The sequence below is a fragment of the Coccidioides immitis genome, assembly GCF_000149335.2.
Source record: "Coccidioides immitis RS genomic scaffold supercont3.5, whole genome shotgun sequence".
Lineage (NCBI taxonomy): Eukaryota > Fungi > Ascomycota > Eurotiomycetes > Onygenales > Onygenaceae > Coccidioides > Coccidioides immitis.
Genome location: NW_004504307.1, coordinates 3,242,855 through 3,267,727, shown reverse-complemented (window position 1 = coordinate 3,267,727; position 24,873 = coordinate 3,242,855). Strand labels below are relative to the sequence as shown.

The window sequence follows — 24,873 nt, the reverse complement described above, 5'->3', positions numbered from 1 at the left end:
CCTGGCACATCAGAAGGGGAAGAGGGAATAAAAAAGAAAAAAAGAGAAATTTCCTCGTCCCCGGGAAGGCTCGAACTTCCAACCTCCTGATTAACAGTCAGACGCGCTAGCCGATTGCGCCACGGAGACCACATAGAAATTCTACCCCAAAATTCCAAAAATCAGAAGGTGGTAATGAGCTGTGGTAAGAAGATAATTAAAAAAGACCAAAGCCGCATGCCTGTGCGCTTGCAAAGTTAAGGATTTCCTGGTCAACGTTGAGAGACACCCTGCCAAGCGTATGGGCTCGCCGCCTCGCCCATAGAAATAAGTCGTGCATCCTTGACAGCGAGATTATCAAATTGGCCACGGCGATGATGTCGCAGACGGCTTTGAAATCTAACAGCCATCAAGATGCTCTGGGTTCGCAGAGTTCAGATTCACATCTTAAGGCCAACAGCCTTCGCACGCATCTATACGGAGTACTGTGTACGACTCGGCTTTCACCAGTAGGCTTGTATGTATGAGTCCCCGTTGTCAGAGACTAACTAGGAAGAATTGATGGTTCCCCTACATGAGGCAAGAGGCAAGAGACTATTGTATTGCCTCGCTGATAAAAAGTGACAGTTTTGAATTGCTGGTTTGCTCCTCGGGTAGCATACATACATACGACAATGGCGTGGAGCTATTGTATTCAAAGGAAACGAGGACAAGGGACGCCCTTCGGCGCCAAGTATCTGGGTGCTAGCCAGAAGCCCCTTAAGGCTGAAAGGCTTCTTTTGATCGGCCAGTCGATCTCACACCACAACATCTGCGCGGAAGATCTGATAGATCTGTGTGCATATCCCTGACCGGGTGTGGGTGGAGAGACCGTTGAACCGAGAACTGCATCCGGTGGAAGCTATATATCTCCAGGTCAATGAGAACGTCCTAAGAACCTTGTGCTGACTTTTTGTGTCAGCATATGTGAACCGTCTTCCGTCCCCTCAGGATTCAACAATAGGACCCTGCCACGAACTGTCAGAGCTGCAGAACCGCGTTTCTTCTCAAGCACGGGGTATATAATATTCTGGGCGTGTTATCTCTTCTGCTGACTAGCGTTTATGGTACTTGTTCATGGCTAACAAGGAAAAAATTTGAGATAACGGTAAAAAAGAGAAAATAAATTTGGAGGGAGATCGAGAGAAAAAAAGGAGCAAAAAAGAAGCCAAATCATCGTCGTCCCCGGGAAGGCTCGAACTTCCAACCTCCTGATTAACAGTCAGACGCGCTAGCCGATTGCGCCACGGAGACTCACTAATCCCAAAGCGGAAATAGGCGAAAATCTCTAGATGAAGAGGAAATCAAGGAATGACGGGTTGTTACTATCACTTGTCAAAGATTTCCTTCGTCTCTTTTTCTTTTTTTTTCTTTTTGGATATTGAGCGGTGTCAGACAAATGCAAACGGAAGCTGCCTCGTTTGCCAGCTTCGCGTCCTCCGTGCGAGATGCCGCCAAACTGGCGCGTGGTGTCAGATATTACGCTCATCATTGTGATTTGATATGAAGAATCCCCATGCAACGAGCTCCAGCAGCAAGCAAGAGCCACAAAGATCCCGAGCTCTCAAATTTGCAATAAAAATTAATTACAGAATTCAGATTTATCCCTTCAGTAGGCCTTCCAGGTTGTGCCCTTGTAAGTCCGCTCCTTTGTTGTACGCCATGTTGTATGTATTCTGTATGAATTCTCGCCATTGAGGCGTGATGTTCTCCTTGAGAATGTCATGTAGGGCATGGTCGTGGTATTTGAGCCCCATTCGCTCGAGTTCCATGCGGATTGCGAGGAATCTCTCTATACAGTTCCTCTCTCCGCCAGCAGACTGTCGTGTCATATTCTGTATTTCCTTTGCTAGGCGTCCTTGGTGGATCTGAGGTTTCTCTAGGAGAGCTATCTCCACAGACTTCCAGAGCTTGTAGGCCACCCGGCTGTTTGAAGTAGACTCTAGCTTGCGTAGTTATTGTACTGTCAATTAAGTCATATAGCCAATTATTCTTGGCTCTCCAGAACCTCGTAATGTCAGGATTATCTGGTCGTGGCGAATCCTCCTGCTCCTCTAGGATAATATCTTCAGCATCCGCCAATTCAGCTACCTTTAGAACAGCTTCCATGTGGCATAGTTGCTGGTCCCAAACAGCCTGACAATAGGCTTCCTGACAGTCTTTGCAATGCGTAGGAATTGTGCGATGAATTCGCCAGCCTCCGTGCTTGGATCCGTGATTGTCTTCGCGTATGCCTAAAATCTTCTCTAGCCTGTTAGAGGAGCTCATTTGACTCTTGAATCTGTACTCAAATAGTTGCCTCATCTCCAGCTATGCTCTCCGCATCTTCTGGATCTCTATGAGTATCAGTTGAAATGCATCTCCACCTACCCCAGGTTCTCGAGGCTCGCTCTCCGTTGGTTGGTTTGTATGCCTAGCGGATCGTCACAGGTCTGTTTGGGGTGTAGCAAGGTCTTCTGGAGCTACCGGGTCAGGAGTTCGGTGCTTCATTTTGTTGTCTTGAAACTTGCCATGGCTTTGGTGCTGACAGGCGTTCGTTCGGCTCGCTAGCTAGCTGCTTGCTAGAAAGCTACAAACTAACTCGCCAGCTACGCGGTGTAAGAGGCTACAAAACTCACTATCCACAAGGGATAGCTACCAAACGCGTTGGTTGCAAGCTTAATTAACCAATTAAGCTCCGTAAACCGAGTCACTCTCGACTAGTGTGGAAGCAGCCGCCACCTCCACACATGTCAAGTCTCCGTGGCGCAATCGGCTAGCGCGTCTGACTGTTAATCAGGAGGTTGGAAGTTCGAGCCTTCCCGGGGACGACGAGAAAACTTTTTTTATTAAAAATATTACGAAATTTTTTAATGTTTGATGAACTTGGCGAGTGTCTTATTTGTTTCAACAGCCCCCCAATAGCATCGGTCAATAATAGCATCATCCTAATTGACCCTGATCGCAAGCCGTGAGGACGGCAAGCGCCATATGTCTCGACAATAGGTCGGTCTGGCGAGAGACACCACATTTTATCAACTGTTGAGTTAACGGCTGGATTCCTAACGGCCCACAGATCTGTCACAGCGGTCAGCTGTCCTCAACGCTTAATGTATGCCAGCGTGCAGGTAGTCAGGACTCAGTCGCGCAGACGCCAGATAGAGAGAGTCAAGTAAATAGAAAGAAGATACAGAAAAGACTTCGACACATCAAATAGTTATCAACTTGGGGGGTTGTCCCCAAATCATTTATAACGCCACCCCATACTTATTAGTGTGAGACACCGTTTGGGGCTGAAAGTCAATGTGTCGAGACACTAGTCTCTATGTAGTTAGTCTCCAGCTTAGCGGCTCGGATCTTCTTTGATCTGATGCAGAGTTTTCGTCTCGCTTCTCATCCCACAATCCTTTGGAGGGGAAGAGGGAGAGCACGCACATCTATTGAGTTCACATTCTGTGGTTCCTATAGCTTCCGCATATGGTTAGTAGCCTTGTAGGTCCTTCTGAGAGGTTCTGAGCCCTTCTTTAGAAATCTTTGAAGCCTTTGGAGTTGCCAAAAAAGGAAAAACTCTTGATGGAATGATGAACATTGACCTGAAGAGCTCTTCAGCTTCAACACCCAATCCAACCTCCAGAAATATGAGTCCAGCAGAATATATGGAGGATGCTAGCACCAATGTGGGTGCACATTCACAGTCAGCAGGCATCACACAGCAAGTTAGCTTTCTATGGGGTGGCATTGCAGGTCACCAGTTCAGAGAAACAACTCCCCAAATCAAAAGGAATTTCAATATAGCAGACAAAATGGTTACAGACATCACTGGAACAACAATTTGGTCAATCCCCATGCTACAAGGCAAGAAAAATGTGAATACTTGGTTAAACATTGTCAGGTTGCAGCTAAACCACTATGGCTGGGGGATTCTATACAATACAGTGGTGCCAGAGCCTACAGAGGCTTCTAAAGATATACAAATCAAATGGCAAAGTGCCATGATATTCTTTGCTACATGGCTCAGCTTAAGCATAGAAGATGATGCTTGAGATCAGATCAGCAAGCACTATAGAAACAACATTGATGATCCTGCCCTCATGATATTCTACACAAAGCAGCTCTGCCTAAAGCCTGATAAAAATACATGCATTCATGCAGCAGAGAATTATTTCTACACATATCAACACAACTATGGATCAGTTACACAATATCTTGATGTACTGCTTGAATAATACCAGAGAGCATTGCAAGCTCCTCATCCATTACATTCTTCCCTAGTGATTAACAAGATAATTGAGAGTGTACAAGCAATTAACAAGAACTATGCAGATAGTGTACTATCAATAGTTCAAAATACAAACCCAAGTGACATAACATATGAGGATATGAGAAATCTTGTGCAGGAGGCAAAGAAATATGTGGAAGCTTCAAGCAGAATATATATGATCAGATAAACCAAATTTAAAGAGACTGCCTCCAACAAGCAAATCATACAGAAATATGCTCCACAGAAGAGAATCTTGTGGGATGACCATGTCAAATTCTTATACAAAAAAATGCCTAGCAAAATAGGTAACAACTGCAGATATTGTGAGACTCCAGGTCATGCCATACAACAATGCCCTCACCTTTTTACTGACAAGAGATATCAAGGATGGAAGCCAAAGCCACATTTATAGATGAGATCAAGGCCCAAAGAAAGATGACACATGAATTCTGAACAGAAAAACCAGAGCTAATCCAAATCTCAGCAATCAAATTCCAGTGAAGATGCTAAGGATAATACAGGAGAAAATCATCTCATAATGGGATTTGAAAATAGCTTCACCAGCATGGCATTCAGACCTGGCTTAGTGGCATCTGTATTCAAGAGAGCTGTTGGTTTAGAAACCTGGCTTGTTGACACATGCTGCAGCCACTTGATTTGTTGCAATAAAGTCTACTTTACTAGCTTTGATTCTACTACAGAACATTGGTACAGGGCTTCAAATGGAGAAATCATTTCCATAAAGAGTAGTGGCATAGTACATGTTAGATGCATCATCCAGGATAGCATTGTCAATGAGATCTATATACATGCATGGTATAACCTAAAGTTAGGCATGAATTTGCTTTCCACAAACCAATTGACTAAAAAGTTGAATCTCTACTTTATGGAAGTAGACCACACACTGCAAACACAAAGAGACCACAAACTAGTGGGATATGCTAAGAAAAGTGATGGTGTTACAATTCTTGAGACAGAGCCACTTCATCAGCAAGAGAAAGCCATTCAACAGACATACACTACTATGAAGCTCATGCTGCAGCTTCTCCATAGATGACTGGGACACTGCACATTCTCTACCACACAAAAAGCAGCAAAAGACCAGGAAATCAAAATAAAAGGCCAAGATACTTTCCATTGCAAAGCATGTGCACTAGGAAGGTCAAAATGGCAGATATTCTGAACACCACAGATCCAGTCTACAATTTCTGGGTGGAAGATCCACATTGATCTTCAAACCATAAAGCCAATGAGTTTTCAAGCCTTCAAATACACTCTAATAATTGTGGATGACTGCATGTGTTTTAAATAGGTTATACTACTCAAGAATAAAGCTGAAGCTTCACATAGCCTCCAGAAGCATGTCAAGAGGCTCAGGAATTTACTAGACTTCTACATGGATACTGTACAAATGGATGAAGGCACCAAATTTTCACTATTTAGGAAGAAATTTGCCCCAGCCCATGGAATTGAATGCAAAGTGACTGCTCCATACACATCTGAGCAAAATGGTGTAGCAGAACAAATCAGCAGCTATTTAGTAGAAATAAGTTGTGTCATGATTTTAGAAGCAAAGCTTCCACAAGAAGTCTGGGATCTGGCCTTGCAAACTGCTTGCTACATTACAAATAGGATTCCTCTAGCTAGAGGTGGAGAATTGCCATACAAGCTCTTTTGGAAAAAGAAGCCAAATCTACAGCATCTATAAGCTTATAGATGTATAGCCTACACACATATTTCACCAGAGGATAGAGCAAACTACAATAAGGCATATAAAATGAAATCCAGGGCTCAACTCAGTCACCTAGTCAGATATGAAGGTGAGAATGGACATATTTATAAGATCTGGATTCTGGAGACTGGCAAAATTATATGTACACACAATGCCAAGTTCAATGAGGATGTCAATGCTATTCCAGATCTCCCAAAAAAGAAAGATCCTAAGCCAAAGGATAGATTTACAGAACCCTTTATGATTCTGAGCTTCCCAAAGCAGGAAGCTATGGGAGTGGCAAAGCAAGCTGCTACTAGACTTCTTCCAGCTTCAACACAAGAGTCTACAGAGGCACATGCTCAAGAAGCTAACCTGATTGAGAATTCTGAGATTCCAATACTTTTCTAAATGCAAAAGCAAATGCACAGCCCACAGCTTCAAATAATAACACCATCATCTCAGAAGACTCCTTCAGCACCTGAATGCATGGTGAGATTTCAAGAACCTGTCCATGAGACTATTGAAGAAACGCCAGAGCTTCCATATAATGGAGATAGCAACAACAACTCAATCAAGGGCCAAATCCATAATGAGATGTTCAGAGATGCATTGGAAGAACTGGGACAGAGCACTAAATCCATGCCTACACACAAACTCAAACCTACAGCTTCAATGGAGCTGAACCCTCAGCCCACAAGATGTGTATTGAGCTGTACAACTAAAGGCAAATCATTAAGACTATATGGAGATTATGCTTCCTATCTTACAGCTGACCTGCTAGCTTACAAAGTTAAGGTTCTATGCAACTACAAAGAAGCTATAACTAGTGGATACACCAGCAAATGGAAGAGTGCTATGGAAAAACAAATTGAGAAGCTAGAAGCTGCCAATACTTAAGAGCTAGTTGAGATGGATTCAATGATTCTACAGCTAAGATCCTACCTGGCAAATGGGTTTTTGACTTGAAAGTGAATGCTGACAGCTACATTATCTTCTTCTGTGCTAGATGAGTCATATGTGGTAATTTCCAATGCCCTGGCCTCAATTTTGACAAGACTGCTGCATCTGTAGTTACTGAATCAGCTATCAAGCTTGTGCTTATAAAAATAGCAGTTGAAGATATGCACTGCAAACAAGTTGATATAGTTACAGCCTACTTGCATGCCATACTTAAGCACCATAAGATCTACATGAGCCTTCCAACTGGAACAGAAAGAAAAGGCTTTGTCTGCAGGCTTCAGCAAGCTCTGTACAGACTGAAGCAAGCAGGACATCTTTAGCAGGAGATCTTTACAAAAGCTCTCATGAAGATTAGTTTAAAGCTACTAAAGAATACAGATTCATGTGTATTCATAGACAAAGAGTCTGGCCTGCTACTAATAATCTACATTGACAACACCCTTATTGCTGCTCCTACAAAAGAAACTGTTACTGATTTCAAAAACAAGCTGTCCAATCATTTCCCTATAAAATCTCTAGGTGAACTATCAAGATTTCTAGATTGCAAAATTGAACAAGATCATACAAAGTGAATAATCTATCTCTCTCAAGAATCATATGTTCAAAAGGTTCTTGCCAAATTCTACATGAGTGGCTCAACAATCCAGACCACCCCTATGGCAGAAGAAGTACAGCTTATACAGGAGCCTGAGCCTAGTTCAGTAGTTGCTGAAAGCATTGTGAACTGGCTGCAACAGCTTCTTGGAGCTCTCAATTGGCTCTTAATAAAGAGCTGCTCTGATATTACATTGGCCATCAACAAACTCCAATAATTCACTACAAAGCCAACACTAGAGCACCTAGGATATAGCAAATGAATACTGTGTTATTTGAAAGGATCTCCCATGCTAGGCCTAACCCTCAGAGGCACCCCAAAGTCTGAAATCCCAGAATTACAAGTCTACATGGATGCTAGTCACCAAGACTGCAAGGAAGGATGCTCAACAGAAGCATATATATTATTTTATATGGGAACTCCCATTGCATGGAGCTCAAAATGCCAAAAGATCATCACACCATCAAGTACAGTAGCAGAATTTTGTGCTCTTGATTCTGCCATGAAGGAAGCACTTTGGATTCAGAAGCTCTTACAAGATCTCAATCTTCCAGCAAAAGCTCTGATTCCTATATATACAGATAGTGCAAACACTATAGCACTAGCTCACAAGCTAACATACACACCAGCCACCAGGTGGATGGATATGCATTGGTTCTTCATGAAGGAGCTTCTCAAAGAGGAAAGGGTAAAGCTCTACCATATACCAGGAATAGAGAATCCAGCAGACAGCTTGACAAAGCCACTTGGAAAACAAAAATTTAAAGAATTCTTACAGATGTTGAATCTCAACAACATGAATTCTACATTCACACTTGCTTGATTAGGATGACACAAACACTGGTGGAAGTGGCATAACCCACAACAACATTACACCAGCAACAGATTTGGAGCTCAACCTCTAATTTGGACTTCCGCTTACTATTTACTAAGAAATATTCCACTTATTTGGTTATTGAATCAGCTTGGATCCTGGATTTGTTGGATTTATGTATTTAGAAATTTGTCTTCTCCCAGTACTCACTGGAGCCTAGGGGGTGGTGTTGAGACACTAGTCTCTATGTAGTTAGTCTCCAGCTTAGCGGCTTGGATCTTCTTTGATCTGATGCAGAGTTTTTGTCTTGCTTCTCATCCCACAATCCTTTGGAGGGGAAGAGGGAGAGCACGCACATCTATCAAGTTCATGTTCTGTGGTTCCTATAGCTTCTGCATATGGTTAGTAGCCTCGTAGGTCCTTCCGAGACAATGTCTGATGAGTATGATACCTATTTTTGGGTTAGAAAGTTGGGGAAGCCTGTCTTCATCAGAAAAGAGTTTGCGTCAAGTCTTCCCAAAGATCCAGTACATGATGTCCAACTCGTGGAATCCTCGTAGAATTCAATCAGACCTTTACAGAGTTGGTTTGAGCTCTAATATTTAACTAGTAGAAAATTGATTCGTACTTCGCGGATCAGCGTGACTCTCAACATCTTGCAGGCAATCTCCTTACCTGAACATTGTTCTTCAGTGTAAGGGGTTCGCGGGCAAATCCTTGCAGACTCCCCGCCTCTTCTAAGCCTTGGTCCCTCAAGGTGGCTGTATCATCAAAAACCTTTTATGAGTAGAAAACAAAAAGAACCCTTCGGAAAATAAAAAGTTCCTCTTAAGGAAAAGAGGACAGCCTCAATAAGAGATAACACAACTCTAGCCTGAATAACACAACAATATGTACTCTGTACAGATCCCCTATTATTCTACTAGCTCCGCGTCAACATTAAGTAACGAGGACTAGCTTAAGAGAAAGGTTTCTCTCACTTTCACTTTCACTTTCACTTGCTGCTCTTCCTTCTCTAGCCTTCATTAAAATCACCAAGATAAGTGAACGCTCCAAGCAGTGCTTCATGTGGGAGGCAGGCTTGCGGTGAGATCTCCTCTTGCTTGGCTGCAAGGCCACAAGCTGCGTAAGTCTTCTACCTGCGTGGATTCTTTTGCCTCCGCGTGGTTGGATAAGGCTAACGCATGCTAGGGGCTCGCGGTCTCCTCCTCCCCCCCTTTGTGGAGGAATTGTTTGGGCCTTCGGTGAGTGGTCTTTTGAGAGGCTGGGATGTAGTCGCGACTGACAGTTCTAGGGAATTGCTCCTCCCCCTCTTCCTCCACCAGCCTCCGCCCCTTCTCCGCCAGCTCTAGCTGTAGGTGCTCTTCCGCGAGCTGGCATTGGTTCGCGTGCTGACAGAATTAGGGTTCCTTCATCCCCTCCCGGCAGTTGTGGTCCCGCAGGCTTCGGCTAGCAACGTGAGTATCCACTATCACACTCTCTGCTCGCAGCTAACCTTCTCTAGGTTGTGGTTATGGTGCCTCCCGCTCGGGCAGGTTGGCGGGGTGTCGTGGTCTTGCAGGGTGCCTGGGACCACCCAGCAACCCCTCCCCACCGGGGAGATCGACAATGGTGGTCCCAGGCCACCTTCACCCCTCTTCCCCCGGCCGCCTTCTTTGCTGGGGCTTCGCGGGCCAAGCTGGTGGTCCTCCCAGGTCTTCCCCCCTTTGTCCACCTGTGAAAGGGCGTGGTGTCGCAAGCCTATCCAAAGGTCTGGGTTAATATCTGGTTTGGATAATCCAAATCAGCTGGCTCTTCGCCCCCAGCTCCGCAAGGAAATCCTTGTGACTTGTGACTTGGGCTGGGATGCAGCCTCCACCAGGACAGGAGTACTCCGCCTGCAAGAGAGCTCAGCAAGGCTATGGCAACATAGTCTTTGCAGAGTGCATCTCCGCAGGCCGGGGTCAAAAATGTAACAATTGCCTATACCGTGGACACCTTACTTGCTCTCTCCTGCAGTAGGATTATAGGTAGTTATTCAATATCTTTTTGAGAGGGGCTGGTGGCTCTTTACATAGTCAGCCGCGGATTGTACTTGCGGGTCAATGTGGCAACGGGACTCTCCTTAGGGAGAGGATTAGGAAGAAATGCGCGAAGATAAGATCTCTATATTCTTCTAGCAACGGTATGACTCTGTGCCAGATTGCTACTGGCTTTCATAAGAGGTTCATGCAGTGGCTACCTTTTATGTTTTTTCTCAAGCACATGATTTAGCATCTCAGGAACACATACATCAGCTCCCAACATCTTGCAGGCAAGGTCCTTGCCTCGCGAGCGTCGTTCTTGATTGTAAGGGGTTCGCGGGCGAATCCTTACATCTGGTCTTCCAGGTCAAGGTTTGGCGATACAGTTGACTCGAGAAGAAGCTTGTTGGCTTGTGGAATAGATTGTTGAAGGTGGAATTTTGAGCTTGACATCAATTGAATGCACGTTTTCTTCTCCATGGCAAATTTCCCAAGAATGTAAAGTCTTGTAACTGGAGTCAACTTCTTATTTGAATATTTAAGCTTAAGCTCTTCATTCCATAGTTTTGTGGATGGTTTTGTGGGAAGGGTTAGGTTTGAAACACCGCAAATGTGTGATTGAAGCGTGCGGGAGCACCAATTAACGCAACCTTTTACAAGGCACTATATTCCATGCCATGTACAGAGGGAATAACTGCAGAGTGCTCTGTCAACTGCCACTGTGCTCCAGAGTGCAGACTAATCTGATATCATCCTAGATGGGACATCCATAGGTAGACCTCTTGGCAACGTTTACAATTGAAATCAGTGGAATGCAGAGATCATAGAAAGTATTTTGTTACCCCAAAAAGTATTAAAATCAAATGTTCCACCGAGAAAAATACTAGTAGTTTCTATAAATACAAGGTAAACCTCCTCACACTGTTAGAACTACCAGGGAGGATCAGCTCTGGTAGCCATACGGTGGGTGTTGCCATGTTCCTTGACCCACGTCAGAATATCTAATGCGGCTCTCCAGGTGAGAACGTCGTCATAGTAGTAAGTCATTTCAAAGCCATAGATGATGCCGTCAACACCGGCGGTGCCCAGCAACTGGTTGACGAGGTCGACCTGCCCGCTTGAGCTCGTCCATCCATACACTTTCCCAAGTTTCCCTTCATCCCGCAGTTGGGCACCTTGACGCAATTCGGTACAGGTGTAATAGCCTCCCTCATGGCAGCCTCCAAACTCAAAGCGGAGATTGTAATAGCCGTAGTCCATCACTCTTTGCGCCACTGGGATCCCTGATGCCACTTTGCCCTCATACTCCTTCAAAACAGCGCTAGCTTTGCCGCTCAAGCTTACCGCTTCGTAAGGATTCAACTTCTCGCGGATCACTTTTAACGCGCGGCTCTTTTCAGCTTTGTAGAATCCGAATAGGACGCGTATACCTTCTGGTTCCAGTGTTTTTCGCGCTAGGTTTCTAAGGGCCTCGATCGAGCAATTCAAGCGAGGTTCACAGTAATCCGGGTTCTTCATGTCTAACCAGACAAAAGTGACGTCCTTCCCCTTCTTATGCTCTTCGACAATGGTCTCAAACATCGTAACCGCGGAATCGCCAGCACTGGACCCTGTTGCACAGTCGTGGTCTGCCAGCCACGTATTCCACTTGCGCCAGGCACACAAGTCGATTTCTATAGCGTTCGCGCCGTGTTTGAGGGCATCTCTCACTCCCTGGGCGGTCAGGACTCGATGGGCAATGGCGTAAATTGGTCGCTGGTTGGCGGCTTGTCGAGGTTCAATGGCGTCTATGCCGACCCCGGACTCCCCAGGCGTGACTGGCTCGGCGACGGTAGGGGGTTCTAGGGCGTATGAGTCGACCTCAACCTCATCAGGCGTGACGGGTACAGCGACAGCCAGGTGACTGCTGAATAGCGCGGCCGAACATAATAAAAGGCGGACAAGAGTTGAAACCAACATGGTTGGTTACGGGATTCCTCTGCTAGATGGAAGTTCTTTGGGTCACGAATGCTTTTTGCCGTGGGATATCTAGGATGAAAAGCAAGGCTCTTGGAGGCCTACGTCCGGGAGCAAAGGCTCGTTTATATAAACCCGAGCCCAGGGAGGATGATGCACGTTCTTCAACTACCCGATAACCGGGCTCGCGGTCCGCCAGGCACGATTGCGATCACGAGGAAAAGCCACCAACTTGTGGACCATGACTAGACAGCTGCCTCCACCGCCGAGCCGGGGGGAGGAATTCTCGAAGATCAGGAGATGCAACAGGTGGCAAGTAGTGTGGCTGGTTAACGGGCGCCCGTTGACATAACCGGTGACAGGTATTTCTCCCCGCATGAGACATGTTCCAGCCAGCTCGTTCCTGGGGGAAATGTCTCCCCGCGCCCATCGAATGACTGCTGATGCTCACACGAGGGGCAAAGGGTCTCTGGCCCTGGCCACAGATTTGGCCTCCATCCTCCGTGCGGAAGAGGGGCCTGGGTGTGTCAAAGTTTGGACCAATGAAGCCAGCTAATTCAGTGAAAGGGACGGTGCATTTTTGGAGGATCCAGTGGCATGGGAAGCAAGAGCCAAGAAGCTAGTTGACCCGATCCAGAGAGTTCTGACCTTTAGCCTCTTCAAGCTAAGTGCCGATGAAAAAAATATTCATCAAGCAATTTGACAGCGTTCAGCCCCTTGCTTGACCTGTGAACAAAGCTTTGTTTGTTGGGCAGCTGGGTCAACGGCTGGTGATTCCAGAGTACCGAGCACGGAGTAACAGAAAACGCCACACATGGACGTTTATGGACGAACTTCGTATGTATAACAATGTGTGTACAGAGTAGTGCTGACGGATGCGTTGCTGAGCCTCCCGAGAACGGAGGGGTAGGCGGACTCGTCATGATCCTGGTTTATGGGCCACAGAAGGTTTACAGTTTTGAGTTTGTCAGGATCCTCCGTACGGGCGTGCCTGGGGCTTTGATCCTTGGTTGGTGAAACTAGTCCCGGCACGGTAAGGTCCAAAGGTTGAGACCTTACTCCGTACTCCGTATATTGTGGCAACATTGTACATACTAGTGCGGAGTACGGAGTACTCCGTACGGAGTAAATCATAAACAATTGCCAGGGGGTTGTTAGCCGCGGAGTAGGGAGAAGTTCGACTCTTTGGACTCTGACTGCACTTGGATGGACATATGTCAATGTGGCGAAGCATCGCAATGAAGGCTCTCCCGTAAGGTACGGAGTATATCCAATCCAAATCCACGCGGATTCCCATCACATGCCAATCAGGTGGTGGAGATGCCTTTCATTGATGCTCCCTGCCGAGCAGCGCCATCAGTAAGTGGCCAACGAGTTCCGACACTGTCACCTTTCCCTCTCTTGGCTACTATGTATAGTAGCTCACAAGCACCGTGGGACTTGAGAGAATTCAACCATGTTTACTTCTCGTATCGTGCCATAGCACAACACCAGGTGCCCTAGAGTATTCGTTGACCGGCCGTCAATGCGATGGCCAACGCGCATCACTGTCTTTGATATCGTCTCATGGGCCCGGGGGCTATCGCGATGAGCCGGATACCTTCCGTTTACTATCACCAGAGCACCCATGGTACCAGGCTCATGAATGAGCTAGCAGTGTTTCCATCGACTTTATCCCGCTCCCTTTCCGCTTCGATCCTAAGTTGTTCAGCTCCCACGGGATCTCCACTTCTCTCCTTTACATGGTCAGAAACCACAGCGACCGTGCGAGGTGGCCCTGCATGTTAGATATCCCTCGGCTCATCTCGGAAACCGCGTACAAGAGACTTGCTACCAGGGCATCCTCACCGTCAGCTTCTGCCATTCGGGTTGCTAAGAACATTGAGACACCTCGAGGCCCTTTGTCTTCAAAAGAAGTTGTGACGCATGGCAACCGCTTCGGATGCAAGCAAGCTGCCGGGCCTCTTCTCTCAGACCTTACCCGTACCTGATCCTGCACAGAATGATGATGTCTCCACTCTGTCCCAGTGATTGGAACTGGACGAATTGTTTTTCAATCAAATTTTGCAGCTTACAACAGTACTCCAATGCGCCTAGTGCTCTTTCCGGTTGCCCCGTGGTGTATCATGGCGTATATCGATTGCGTTTCGGTCATCAGGAGTGAATCATTTAACATCATGAGTTTCTGAAAACGTGGATATATTTCAAAGCGTCAGCAACGTTTCCTTGCTCGGTATAGCTGCAGGCAATATCGCCATATATATCCGCCACCGAGGGTGAATGCGGCCCTTCAAGTGCTTCTCTCACTCTGAATGCCTGTCGATACACAGATCGTGCAGCGCTTGGTTGCGCCAGATCCAGTGCGATGTGGCCTAGCAGGTGATATGCCTGTGCATAGTTCGCAGTTGCACGCGCTAATCTTAAGCTGGAGACCGAATTCAAAGAATGATCAGGCGGTCATGAGCTGCTCATTCTCCCAGAGCTCTCTTATTCGGGCGTGTCAGGGTACATGCTCCGTACTTGATACTGCCGTTAACTTCAGGGTTTCGTACTCACCTTCCGGCACGGAAGACTAATTCCGCAAGAAGCTCCGGACTGGTAACGATAAGCAAATTCGCTCGAGTTAATGCCATGAGCCAGCCGACATGGGAGAGAATCTTGCTATATTTGTCGCATGAAGCCCGGCCATGACCTAGTTTACGAACCCTCTCATTCCAGGTGTTAGGAAAGCTAGAAGATAGCATCCTGATCGCATAGTTGAGGAAGGTAGACGTCTTGTCCGTGGTCAACCGCGAAAACACTATAAATAGGACGAGGCGATGGATCGAAATAGCTCTATGTGTTGATAGCCGACTGACCAGAGATGCTGCTCTCGTAAGATCGATCACACCAACCCCGAAACTGTTGGTGGTAAGCCTATATTTGTCGCACAGAGAAGCAGAGCTTACTCAAAATCATCAAACAGAATCTCCATGGCAGTGTCTGCAATTCCAAGTCTTCTGTTTAATATTGACTCCGAGATAAGATCCAGGTCAAAAGTAAGAATCTTCAGCAATGTCTTTGACTCAGCAGAGAGTTTTCCAAATGAACACTCCCACGCTGTATCTAATGTACGTCCATATTGTACCGGTGCTCCAGTTCCCGTGAACGCCTTTGTGGCTGAGCGTTGGTGTACCTGCAGGATCTCCTCATAGGAATAACCTCGGTCGTTCATAACTTCGCTTATCTGGACCGTAGCTAGGGATAGGCCACCGAGAAACCGGAGCAACCCCTTTGCCGCCGCTGCGTCAGTTTCATTCGACGGTCGTGAGCTAGGCAAATTGTACAACACATCTATACCTATTTTCCCGCATAAAGGATTGGAGATGCAACAATTCTATTGCACGTTTAGACGCAAACGAATGCGATCGACAATTTATAATGATAGACCCTTTCATGCTGGCTGGTCAAAATATCAGGAGAAAAGATTTCCCCGCCGTGTTCAGCCAATCTTTCATATTTCGTATGGACTGATAGTTATCGTTGCGGCCTTCAGCTTGTAGCAAGCCAAGCTTCACCGCAAATTTTGAGAGTGCCTGCGCCATTGTAGCTTGAGTCTCAGACGGTATCCATATCACACCATGGTATAGCTTCATGGAAGGATTGGCGTAGTGTAGGGTAAGCTGCGTCTTTCCAACCCCACCAATTCCATAGAACACCATGACTTCGAGGTGTTCACCATCATCTTGAGGATGGAGGGCTCCCTGTAGAGCATCCGTCTCATCGCTTCTACCGAGAAATCTCACATTCAGGCCAAATGGTATCACGTAGCATGGAAGACTCTTCGCAATCGGCTGAGAGATATGTTGATTCCTAGTGGGCTCGGCCTTATCCACTTTTTTGGTCTCTCCAGAGCGACGAACCACACTGGCCTCTTCGTCGAGTAGCCTTGAAAATGTCGAATTTTCGCTATGTCCGCTGGAACCTCGTTTTTGAAACTTATTCCACGCCCGGCAAGTCTCGTTTATAATTGGATTGTTTCGAAAGAACGCAAACAAATGCGCGCAGAAGATTATGATCGCCGTATAACCATTAAGGAGAGCATCCTGCAGAGCGGACGTCACGGAAAGTCCTCGCTGATATCGACCGAATCTGAGTAGAGCCTGGTCTAGCTCTTCAAACATGTCTGGGAGCTCAGGGAGCATAGGTTGAGCAAAGTAACCGACGTGATCAGCGACACTGCGCGAGATTATATGGAGCGACACGTAGTTTCAGATCCAATCTCCCTTCAACATAAGCAGAGTAGAGCCCCATATCACGTCCGCAGCCTGACGATCCATCCATAAGGCCAGGGTGGTTGTAGTAGCAAACTCGTTGAGACCGAGAAGTACCGGCTGAAAGTTCTTGCAACAATATCCTCCAGCTCTCAGAAAATGCAGCAGGGTCAGCAAACGCAGGTGCCCTTGATCTTCTCGAGCAACTCTTCGGGGCCATGAAGACTGCAAAGGTCTTTCGTCAACTGCCCGGACTTTCACGCCCCATTTCCTGAGCTCCCCACGTAGTACTTGTCAATGGTTGCTCGTCGCATCGGACTGCCATGGCGCACATTGCGGAAATTGCTTTGGGAAATTCGAGAGAGCATGTCTTATCCAAGACCCAATAGGCGACACACAACTTGGTCCATGGCACCGGTTTTCCATCAAGATCTTCGGAGAAGTTAACTCATTATCCACTCCTTGAAGACCCTGTCGGAGAGCGGCTCGAAGACGACCTACTAGGATGACAACATGGAGTCACTATGGAACAGGGTCGCTGTCAGCCTGCGGGGCATGTGGGACGAGCTAACCCGCGAGTTAGTTAACCACGGAGCAGTCAAACACATCGGGAGCTAGTTAGCCGGTCAACCTTCTTTCATCGCCACCGGGAAAGTCAATCGCTGACCCGGTGGTTTGATCCAGCCCACGACAGACAGTAATTCGGAAACGCCCAGGACCACGTTTAAGGTGCAATGTCTTAAATGGCAGAACTACATATTGTAAGAACAACCTTATCCTGACTGGACGCATTTCCGACATTTTTTCGTGTACCATACCTACACACGCGCCCCAGAGCAAATCGCGTGATATGCCAATCCCCCCACATCGTTCTCTTCCAATTCAAGACCGGAGTCAGCACTGATGTTGTGAAGGGCGTAAGTTGAAGCTCAAGTGTCTCACTCTCACACACACACACACACACACACACACGCAAAGAACCCTGCGGCATGACCAACGCATAAATACCTGCGGGACGAGTTTAGCAGACGCACATGGCTAATCATTCCCCCTATCAGACCTGTATCCGTATGCGGGCTCTCAAAGACAACTGTCTCCACCTCTTTAGGTAGCTTAGTACTCCGTAGATGACAAGCAGAGTCCTAAACGCCGCATCGGATCAAGAAAATCCGAGCCGAGAAGCTGGAGACTAACTAGTTACATAGAGACTAGTGTCTCGAAAACAATTCCATGTAACATTTGCTTCCATTCCCAGCCAATTACACGCCGCTACAAGAGGTCTGTTGAGACAGGAAACAAAGCAAGGCATTGGGTTGAACTATATCTCCACCCACGGATCCCCCCTGACAAGCCTCCACTCCTATGTACATACAGATTATGTTCCTGGTCACCATGGTTGAACGCAGACAAGTAATTTCGAATAGTTAGAACAGCTGCTGGAGGATATTGAGCCGGGAAAGGACAGCACGTTGATGCTTCATTCTCCCAATCTGGGAAGACTTATCAGCAACCTTGCTATACCAGTGTCTTGCCACATCTGCCCACACCTCTCTGCCGCGAAGGTCAGATTCCTCCCCAGCGATCCCGTATCGAGCCAAATCCCCTAAGCATTCAATCCAGGTATCCTTAAATCACGGAAAACTCTCAAAGTAAAAGAACCATCATGGAATAGGCGGGGTATATAAAGGACAACACGGAGCTGACTCGGGTAGCCTGTGGTGCAAAAGTTCCACAAAGGAGTGTGTGGTTCTAGGGGCTGACAAGTTATTGAATGCGTTGACTGGTGCGGGCGTTGGTACTCCATAATGGCCATGAGGCGTGCATCGTCTTTGGGGACCATCGCCGCGGCCCCGCCTCCGTGGCTCTTCATCTTCTGCTGCGCTCACGCGGAACTTGTTCGGCCCTGCCCCAACTTTGTGCAAAGATAATCATTTCCTGGATTCCAGGAGTCGGAGGCGGTCTTGGATGGCGTACTTCCACTCCTTCGAAACTTTATATATAAAAAGGCAAAATAGGATTATTAGCACAGCAAAGAAGCAGAGTATCATCGTTATGCTGGACCAAAGAGAAGCCGCTAGAAGCGCTCGACCATTCGGCACGGGATCCACCTGTTGGACAGCAAGGGCAACCTGCAATGCGCTCAGAACTACTGAGGCAACTCCAATCAGAAACAAAGTTGGCCCGTAGAAGCGGGCAAAATATTCGCTGTACTGGTACTCAACTCGCTGGAAATGTGATTTTCCGAGAAGGAATGGTGCGTAGAAATTAAGCCTGGTCAGTCTAATCTCGCCGTAGGCATAACGCTCAGATACATCCTGGTTAGAGATCCCGCCCAGGTTTGTTGTAAACGAGCAGAATTGTTCCCAGGTAATCTCCTTCGGGACGAGGTGCAGAGTTGGATCTTGCGCGACATAGAAGTCAGATTCAGACCTTACAAGATAGAAGTATGTCCTGAGATAGCCCAAAGCCGCCTTTCGGACACTGCTATAACGGCTCCAAGGCGTACAGACTGCTTCGTTACCCAAATAGCGTCGCCAAAAGTTGTACGACGTGAGATATCGGGGGAGGGGTTTCACAAATATTCGATCGCGGATCCACACCAGATGCAATTTCGGATCCTCGGTTACGATGATGGTTCGCCCTTTTACAAACTGTCGGTGGAGGGGGGAAATATTCGCGCTGTCCTGCTTTGACATCCACCAGAGCCTACCCGCCATCCGATCCAGGTCAACCGAGCAGTATTCTTTCTCGAGAAAGTTCAGCAGCCCATTTTGATCCTGAAGTGATATATCAGGATATCCCGGAAGGTTTTTGGCTGAAGGTTCGCTTGCCACTCGATGTGGGTCGGGATCGAACGCTGTGCTGAGCTGGCACTCTTTTGGAAACGGCGGCTCCATGAATCTTCAGAAGGACGCTCCAAAAATCAGGCCTTTAACAACAGGGTTGAATAGCGCTCTGTGTGAGAATAATTGAAGGGCCCTTCAACGAGTTTGCTCACTCTTTTGTTTCCCTCTCCCTACGACATGGGCTGCGATTGTTTTGCTGGCACCTGAAAGTCTTTCCTTTATCCAATCAGAAATGTGGCTTCGGGTTGCCGCCCTCAGCCTTCCTTCGCCAGTCGACCTCACTTGATGCTGTCTGCCTTGTCAAAACCCTCACAGTTTATAGTAGGCCATTGCTTTTTGTCTATGCACCTCCAGGACCGGCAATATGGCCTATCTAGATCAGAGCACAATCGTCATAAGTGCTCTCATCGCCCTTGCAATTGCAATCTGGTGCCATCCACTCTCGTCTCGCTCCTCCGGGAAATTACCACCGAAACCCAAAAGGGCATTGACCTTACGTGTCGACGAGGTTCCCATTGACAAGGCGCACGCAGCCTTTAAGAGCGACCTAGAAACTATTATCGGGCGCGATCAAGCTTTGGAAAATGATACAATTTCCATATTGCAGCACCTCCTGGTACGAAGGGATCGGAAGGTGGCTTGTGGAACTGCCACCTTCTATACTTCAATTCCAGCAAGTGAATTACTTACCCGACTACACCGGGCGAGCTTTGGCTTTCAGTACCGCTTCGATATCAAGTTCTATGGAATCACCCCGCTTTATGAGACAGGCGGAGCCGCAGATGTTGAGTAGGCACCTCAGTCTATGAAAAAATTGTACGTCGCTCACGTATGCCACTCATCTCACAGTGTGATCGCTGTACCCGGCCTTGGGAGTCATGCGATTGGCTCCTGGAAGTCATCTAGCAACAACGACCTTTGGCTTCGCGACTATCTTCCAGACCACATACCAGACATCCGAGTGCTTTTGTATGGGTACGACAGTACACTTCAGGGGAGCGACTCTAAGGATTCGATCGAGGATCTAGGAACCCGCTTTCTAGAAACAGTAAAAGCTTTCCGTGCGGATATGGTATGTGAGATTGAGGAGTGTGAAAACCATGGCTCATTCTGTGGTAGACAGATCGCCGTCCCATTATATTTATCGGCCATAGCCTAGGAGGTTTGCTGATCAAAGAGGTAAGGCCGTTTACTTGTCTTGGCCGTCAGCTACTCGACTCTTACTGTATGACAGGCGTTGGTTCGTGCGAGCAGGAAATTCGATGATCCACAAAACCACAGGCTCTGCACAGCTTGCTATGGATTGCTTCTCTTCGGTGTTCCGAATCTTGGATTGCGAAATGAACAGCTAAGCAGTATCGTCAAAGGCCAGCCGAATGAAGGCTTGATACGAGATCTCGTAGTTGACAGAGATTCGGAACCATCCCCGTTTTTAAAGAGAATTTCCGGCCAATTCTCTGAGAGTTGTAAAGGCCGGTATCGAGTAATATCATTCTTCGAGCGAAAACTGAGCCCAACCATACAAGTTAAGATATCCTGTGAGAAAAGAAAAAATGCGGACACTAATAATTGTACTGTAGATTCAGCCTGACGGAACCTTGGCCAAGACCGGTCAGAAGATGTTTATGGTCACAGAGAAGTCGGCGACCAGCACAGGCTTGACCGCGGTAGCTGACGAAAATAACATTCCTCTCAACACCGACCACTCGGGTCTTGTGAAGTACGAAAGTAAGAGCCAAGAGGAATACCTCATTGTGAAGGAAAAGCTCAAGTTACTTGTCACTGAGGCGAGTCAGGAGGTTCCCAAGCGGTTTTCACAGGATAGTATGTAATTGATAGGCCTACATAGACTGTATCAAGTATTAGCACTAATGTACAGCTTTAGGCCTCACACCTAAACAGCAGCATCTTTGGAATGATCTCAATCAGCCGCCATATACATCATTCAGGAACTCATCCAAACTGGCCAAACCAGAGAAAGGAACTCTAGAATGGCTCAATCAGACAGAAGATACAGATCATAATGTGATCGTCCAGCGTCACCTGTCTTCAGCAAGCCTGCACATGGAGGACTTTAGATCATGGAGGGACTCAAACAAATCGGAAAGCCTTCTTGTGACTGCACCGCCCGGTCGTGGTAAATCAGTACTGTCGAATTTTGTTTTGGGACATCTTGAAAGCAGAATACCGCAAACGACGTTACTTCCTACCAAAATTATATACTATTTTTGTAACATCAAGAACGAGGAAGTTTCACGTAACGCGAGATCAGTTCTCCGGGCACTGATTATTCAACTCTGTGAAAATCAGCGGCATTTATTTCAACTCCTTCCTTCGGAATATCAAAGAACCAGCGAGCGTTTCTTCTCAGCACCATTCGAAACATTACTACATATATTTAGGAAGTTACTTCGAGAAAATGCATACGCTAGTGTCTATTGTGTCATCGACGGCCTGGATGTTTACAAAGACGAAATGGATGAGCTGATCACGAAACTGATTGAGGACTTTAACCCTGAATCCACAGCAGAAACGTCCGTTGTTTTGAAATTGTTTTGCACGTCAAGACCGGAAAGGCATATACTTGACCTGTGGAAACGGGCGACACACAGGATCCTTCGGTGCCATCCCCATGATCTCAACCTCTTCATCAACTCCCGGCTTGAGGGTTTAGAAGAGAAGTTCAATGACGATATGAAACAAACAATTAAAACTCAATTGTCTCAAGGCGCCAATGATACGTTTCTCTGGCTTGAGGTCGTCCTTAGGAGGATTAGGGCAATCAAACTGCCGAGCCTTAAAAGAATTACGGAAACAATCAAGAACAGTCCGCAAGACCTGGATGAGCTGTACCAAGTCATCATTGGACGGGCACTGGAAGAAGATATTGACAGCGCTCGCTTCTTGGCCTGGGTAGTATATGCTAAATACCCTCTTGACCTCGAGACTCTAGCAGACGCCGTGGCTATCGATCCTAGAAAGAAGTACAAGACTTACACGGACTGCCTTCAGGACCGGCCACACCTGACACCAGATGAGGTACACAAAGACTTTGGCATGCTTGTTGACGTCATTGGAGGCAAGATATTTCTCATACATCAGTCTGTCAAAGACTATTTTGAGAGTCACAACCCCCTCCAGCCCCTCATAGGAATCCACCCTCGGCTGGCTCTGACCCATATCACCATGGCATACCTGTCATTGGATGAGTTTAGGCTAGCCAAGAAGAACATAATGGAGCAAAAATATCCACTGTTGGAATATGCTGCTACCAATTGGTACTCTCACATTGAGGCAGCCGCTGAGATAAATTGCCATAACTCCATCAAGGATTTTCTAAAGACGATTCTTCCCCCTAACCCTAACGCACAAGTATGGCTTAGTGTGAACAAATACTTAAGATTGTTTCCAAATTATTTGCCTACTCCTCGGGCGAGCGAAATCTCAATTAGACTTGACATTAAATGGCTGGCAGAATTACTGTTAAATGAGGAACTACCAGAAGTTAAAGATGATTTTGATAAAGATTGTCTATCAGCAGCTGCAGTTTATGGTGGAAGAGTGTTAAAAGCTTTACTGGAACATGAAAAGGGTATACAGTTTAAGATTTCAGGTGATATTGTCGAAAAGATTGCAGGAATGCACCATTATAGCATGATGAACCTTCTTCTGGACCGACGAGGAGCAGATATCATGATTACTGAGGAGGTGCTCAAAGCAGCTGCAGAGAATTTGCACAGTGGCAAGGAAGTGATGGCACTTCTTCTTAATCAGCAAGATGCAGACATTAAGATCACTGAGAAGGTGCTTAAAGCAGCTGCAGAGAATCAGAACAGTGGCAAGGAAGTGATGGCACTTCTTCTTAATCAACAAGATACAGACATTAAGATCACTGAGAAGGTGCTCAAAGCAGCTGCAGAGAATCAGCACAGTGGCAAGGAAGTGATGGCACTGCTTCTTAATCAACAAGATGCAGACATTAAGATCACTGAGGAGGTGCTTAAAGCAGCTGCAGAGAATCAGAACAGTGGCAAGGAAGTGATGGCACTTCTTCTTAATCAACAAGATACAGACATTAAGATCACTGAGAAGGTGCTCAAAGCAGCTGCAGAGAATTTGCACAGTGGCAAGGAAGTGATGGCACTGCTTCTTAATCAACAAGATGCAGACATTAAGATCACTGAGATGGTGCTCATAACAGCTGCAGGAAATGAAGAGAGTGGCAAGGAAGTAATGGCACTGCTTCTTAATCAACAAGATGCAGACATTAAAATCACTGAGGAGATGCTCAAAGCAGCTGCAGGGAATTGGTACAGTGGCAAGGAAATGATGGCACTGCTTCTTAATCAACAAGAAGCAGACATTAAGATCACTGAGAAGGTGCTCAAAGCAGCTGCAGAGAATCAGCACAGTGGCAAGGAAGTGATGGCACTGCTTCTTAATCAACAAGATGCAGACATTAAGATTACTGAGGAGGTGCTTAAAGCAGCTGCAAGGAATTGGTACAGTGGCAAGAAAGTGATGGCACTGCTTCTTAATCAACAAGAAGCAGACATTAAGATCACTGAGGAGGTGCTCAAAGCAGCTGCAGGGAATAAATACAGTGGCAAGGAAGTGATGACACTGCTTCTTAATCAACAAGATACAGATATTAAGATCACTGAGGAGGTGCTTAAAGCAGCTGCAAGGAATTGGTACAGTGGCAAGAAAGTGATGGCACTGCTTCTTAATCAACAAGAAGCAGACATTAAGATCACTGAGGAGGTGCTCATAACAGCTGCAGGGAATGAGAAGAGTGGCAAGAAAGTGATGGCACTGCTTCTTAATCAACAAGATGCAGACATTAAGATCACTGAGGAGGTGCTCAAAGCAGCTGCAAGGAATTGGTACAGTGGCAAGAAAGTGATGACACTGCTTCTTAATCAACAAGATGCAGACATTAAGATCACTGAGAATGTGCTCAAAGCAGCTGCAGGGAATAAATACAGTGGCAAGGAAGTGATGGCACTGCTTCTCAAATATCAATCAACAAGAAGCAGACATTAAGATTACTGAGGATGTGAGGATTCACCTGTGAACCCCTTACACTAATGAACAACACTGCCTATAAAGGCTGGAAGCTGCTTGTGAGATGTTGGGAATGGATATATGTTTGTGAGATGCTAAGTCACATGCTCACAAGCACATATAAAAGGCAACCACTGCGCAAACTGTGAGGATTGTACTTCGCGGATCAGCGTGGCAATAGATCTCTAGTACAAATTGTATGTAGAAAGGAATACATGAAGGTAAAAGTCTTATATTCTTCTAGCAACTGTGTACGACGGTAAACAAGATTGCCACTGGCCTCCATTAAGGGGTTCATGCAGTGGCTGCCTTTCATGTGTGCTCGTGAATGTTGTTTGTCGGTGTAAGGGGTTCGCCGGCGAATCCTTACAAAGATCTAGATTTTAGACTGTCAACCAGGCCTGCTA

General features: G+C 46.5%; 7 protein-coding genes and 3 non-coding genes across 10 annotated transcripts; 4 read left to right on the top strand and 6 right to left on the bottom strand.

Moving 5' to 3' along the window:
- Window positions 1–55: 55 nt before the first annotated feature.
- Window positions 56–129, bottom strand: CIMG_15109. Its single transcript has one exon. It is a non-coding gene; the product is annotated as a tRNA-Asn (tRNA).
- Window positions 130–1,198: 1,069 nt separating this feature from the next.
- On the bottom strand, window positions 1,199–1,272 carry CIMG_15108. The gene has a single exon. It is a non-coding gene; the product is annotated as a tRNA-Asn (tRNA).
- A 347-nt stretch (window positions 1,273–1,619) lies between these two features.
- Window positions 1,620–2,508, bottom strand: CIMG_09581 (uncharacterized protein; the record flags this gene model as incomplete). The annotated part of the gene is made up of 4 exons (XM_001239959.2): window positions 1,620–1,853; window positions 1,921–2,252; window positions 2,389–2,431; window positions 2,485–2,508. 4 exons carry the CDS (start codon window positions 2,506–2,508, stop codon window positions 1,620–1,622), a joined length of 633 nt encoding a protein of 210 aa, XP_001239960.2.
- A 246-nt stretch (window positions 2,509–2,754) lies between these two features.
- Window positions 2,755–2,828, top strand: CIMG_15107. Its single transcript has one exon. It is a non-coding gene; the product is annotated as a tRNA-Asn (tRNA).
- Window positions 2,829–9,525: 6,697 nt separating this feature from the next.
- Window positions 9,526–10,061, top strand: CIMG_12383 (uncharacterized protein; the record flags this gene model as incomplete). The annotated part of the gene is made up of 4 exons (XM_012358363.1): window positions 9,526–9,585; window positions 9,636–9,699; window positions 9,746–9,798; window positions 9,846–10,061. The coding sequence occupies 4 exons, from the start codon at window positions 9,526–9,528 to the stop codon at window positions 10,059–10,061; spliced, it is 393 nt and encodes a 130-aa protein (XP_012213786.1).
- A 1,102-nt stretch (window positions 10,062–11,163) lies between these two features.
- Window positions 11,164–12,820, bottom strand: CIMG_09578 (phospholipase D). Its single transcript, XM_001239956.2, has one exon. It carries the CDS (start codon window positions 12,301–12,303, stop codon window positions 11,275–11,277), a length of 1,029 nt encoding a protein of 342 aa, XP_001239957.2. The 5' UTR covers window positions 12,304–12,820; the 3' UTR covers window positions 11,164–11,274.
- Window positions 12,821–13,096: 276 nt separating this feature from the next.
- CIMG_09577 (uncharacterized protein) lies at window positions 13,097–17,002 on the bottom strand. The gene is made up of 3 exons (XM_001239955.2): window positions 15,811–17,002; window positions 15,249–15,611; window positions 13,097–15,201 (listed from the first exon to the last, which is right to left on the bottom strand). Exons 1-3 carry the CDS (start codon window positions 16,482–16,484, stop codon window positions 14,853–14,855), a joined length of 1,386 nt encoding a protein of 461 aa, XP_001239956.2. The 5' UTR covers window positions 16,485–17,002; the 3' UTR covers window positions 13,097–14,852.
- A 294-nt stretch (window positions 17,003–17,296) lies between these two features.
- On the top strand, window positions 17,297–18,596 carry CIMG_13622 (uncharacterized protein; the record flags this gene model as incomplete). The annotated part of the gene is made up of 5 exons (XM_004444864.1): window positions 17,297–17,314; window positions 17,441–17,470; window positions 17,612–17,661; window positions 17,751–18,115; window positions 18,174–18,596. The coding sequence occupies 4 exons, from the start codon at window positions 17,297–17,299 to the stop codon at window positions 17,965–17,967; spliced, it is 315 nt and encodes a 104-aa protein (XP_004444921.1). The 3' UTR covers window positions 17,968–18,115; window positions 18,174–18,596.
- Window positions 18,482–19,450, bottom strand: CIMG_12381 (uncharacterized protein; the record flags this gene model as incomplete). Its single annotated transcript, XM_012358362.1, has 1 exon — window positions 18,482–19,450. The coding sequence occupies one exon, from the start codon at window positions 19,448–19,450 to the stop codon at window positions 18,482–18,484; it is 969 nt and encodes a 322-aa protein (XP_012213785.1).
- Window positions 19,451–19,470: 20 nt separating this feature from the next.
- Window positions 19,471–24,445, top strand: CIMG_09574 (uncharacterized protein; the record flags this gene model as incomplete). Its single annotated transcript, XM_001239952.2, has 6 exons — window positions 19,471–20,188; window positions 20,249–20,471; window positions 20,519–20,578; window positions 20,634–20,924; window positions 20,980–21,223; window positions 21,285–24,445. Exons 1-6 carry the CDS (start codon window positions 19,764–19,766, stop codon window positions 24,443–24,445), a joined length of 4,404 nt encoding a protein of 1,467 aa, XP_001239953.2. The 5' UTR covers window positions 19,471–19,763.
- Between the last annotated feature and the right edge of the window lie 428 nt (window positions 24,446–24,873).

Bases quoted from the DNA above. Each gene is read 5' to 3' on its own strand.
- CIMG_09577 (XM_001239955.2), bottom strand. From the start codon at position 16,484: ATGCTCCCTGAGCTCCCAGACATGTTTGAAGAGCTAGACCAGGCTCTA. The intron at 15,612-15,810 runs GTCCATACGAAA...CAATTTGCCTAG, and splicing joins GGCCGCAACGATAACTATCA to CTCACGACCGTCGAATGAAA. The intron at 15,202-15,248 runs GTAAGCTCTGCT...TACCACCAACAG, and splicing joins ATTCTGTTTGATGATTTTGA to TTTCGGGGTTGGTGTGATCG.
- CIMG_09578 (XM_001239956.2), bottom strand. From the start codon at position 12,303: ATGTTGGTTTCAACTCTTGTCCGCCTTTTATTATGTTCGGCCGCGCTA.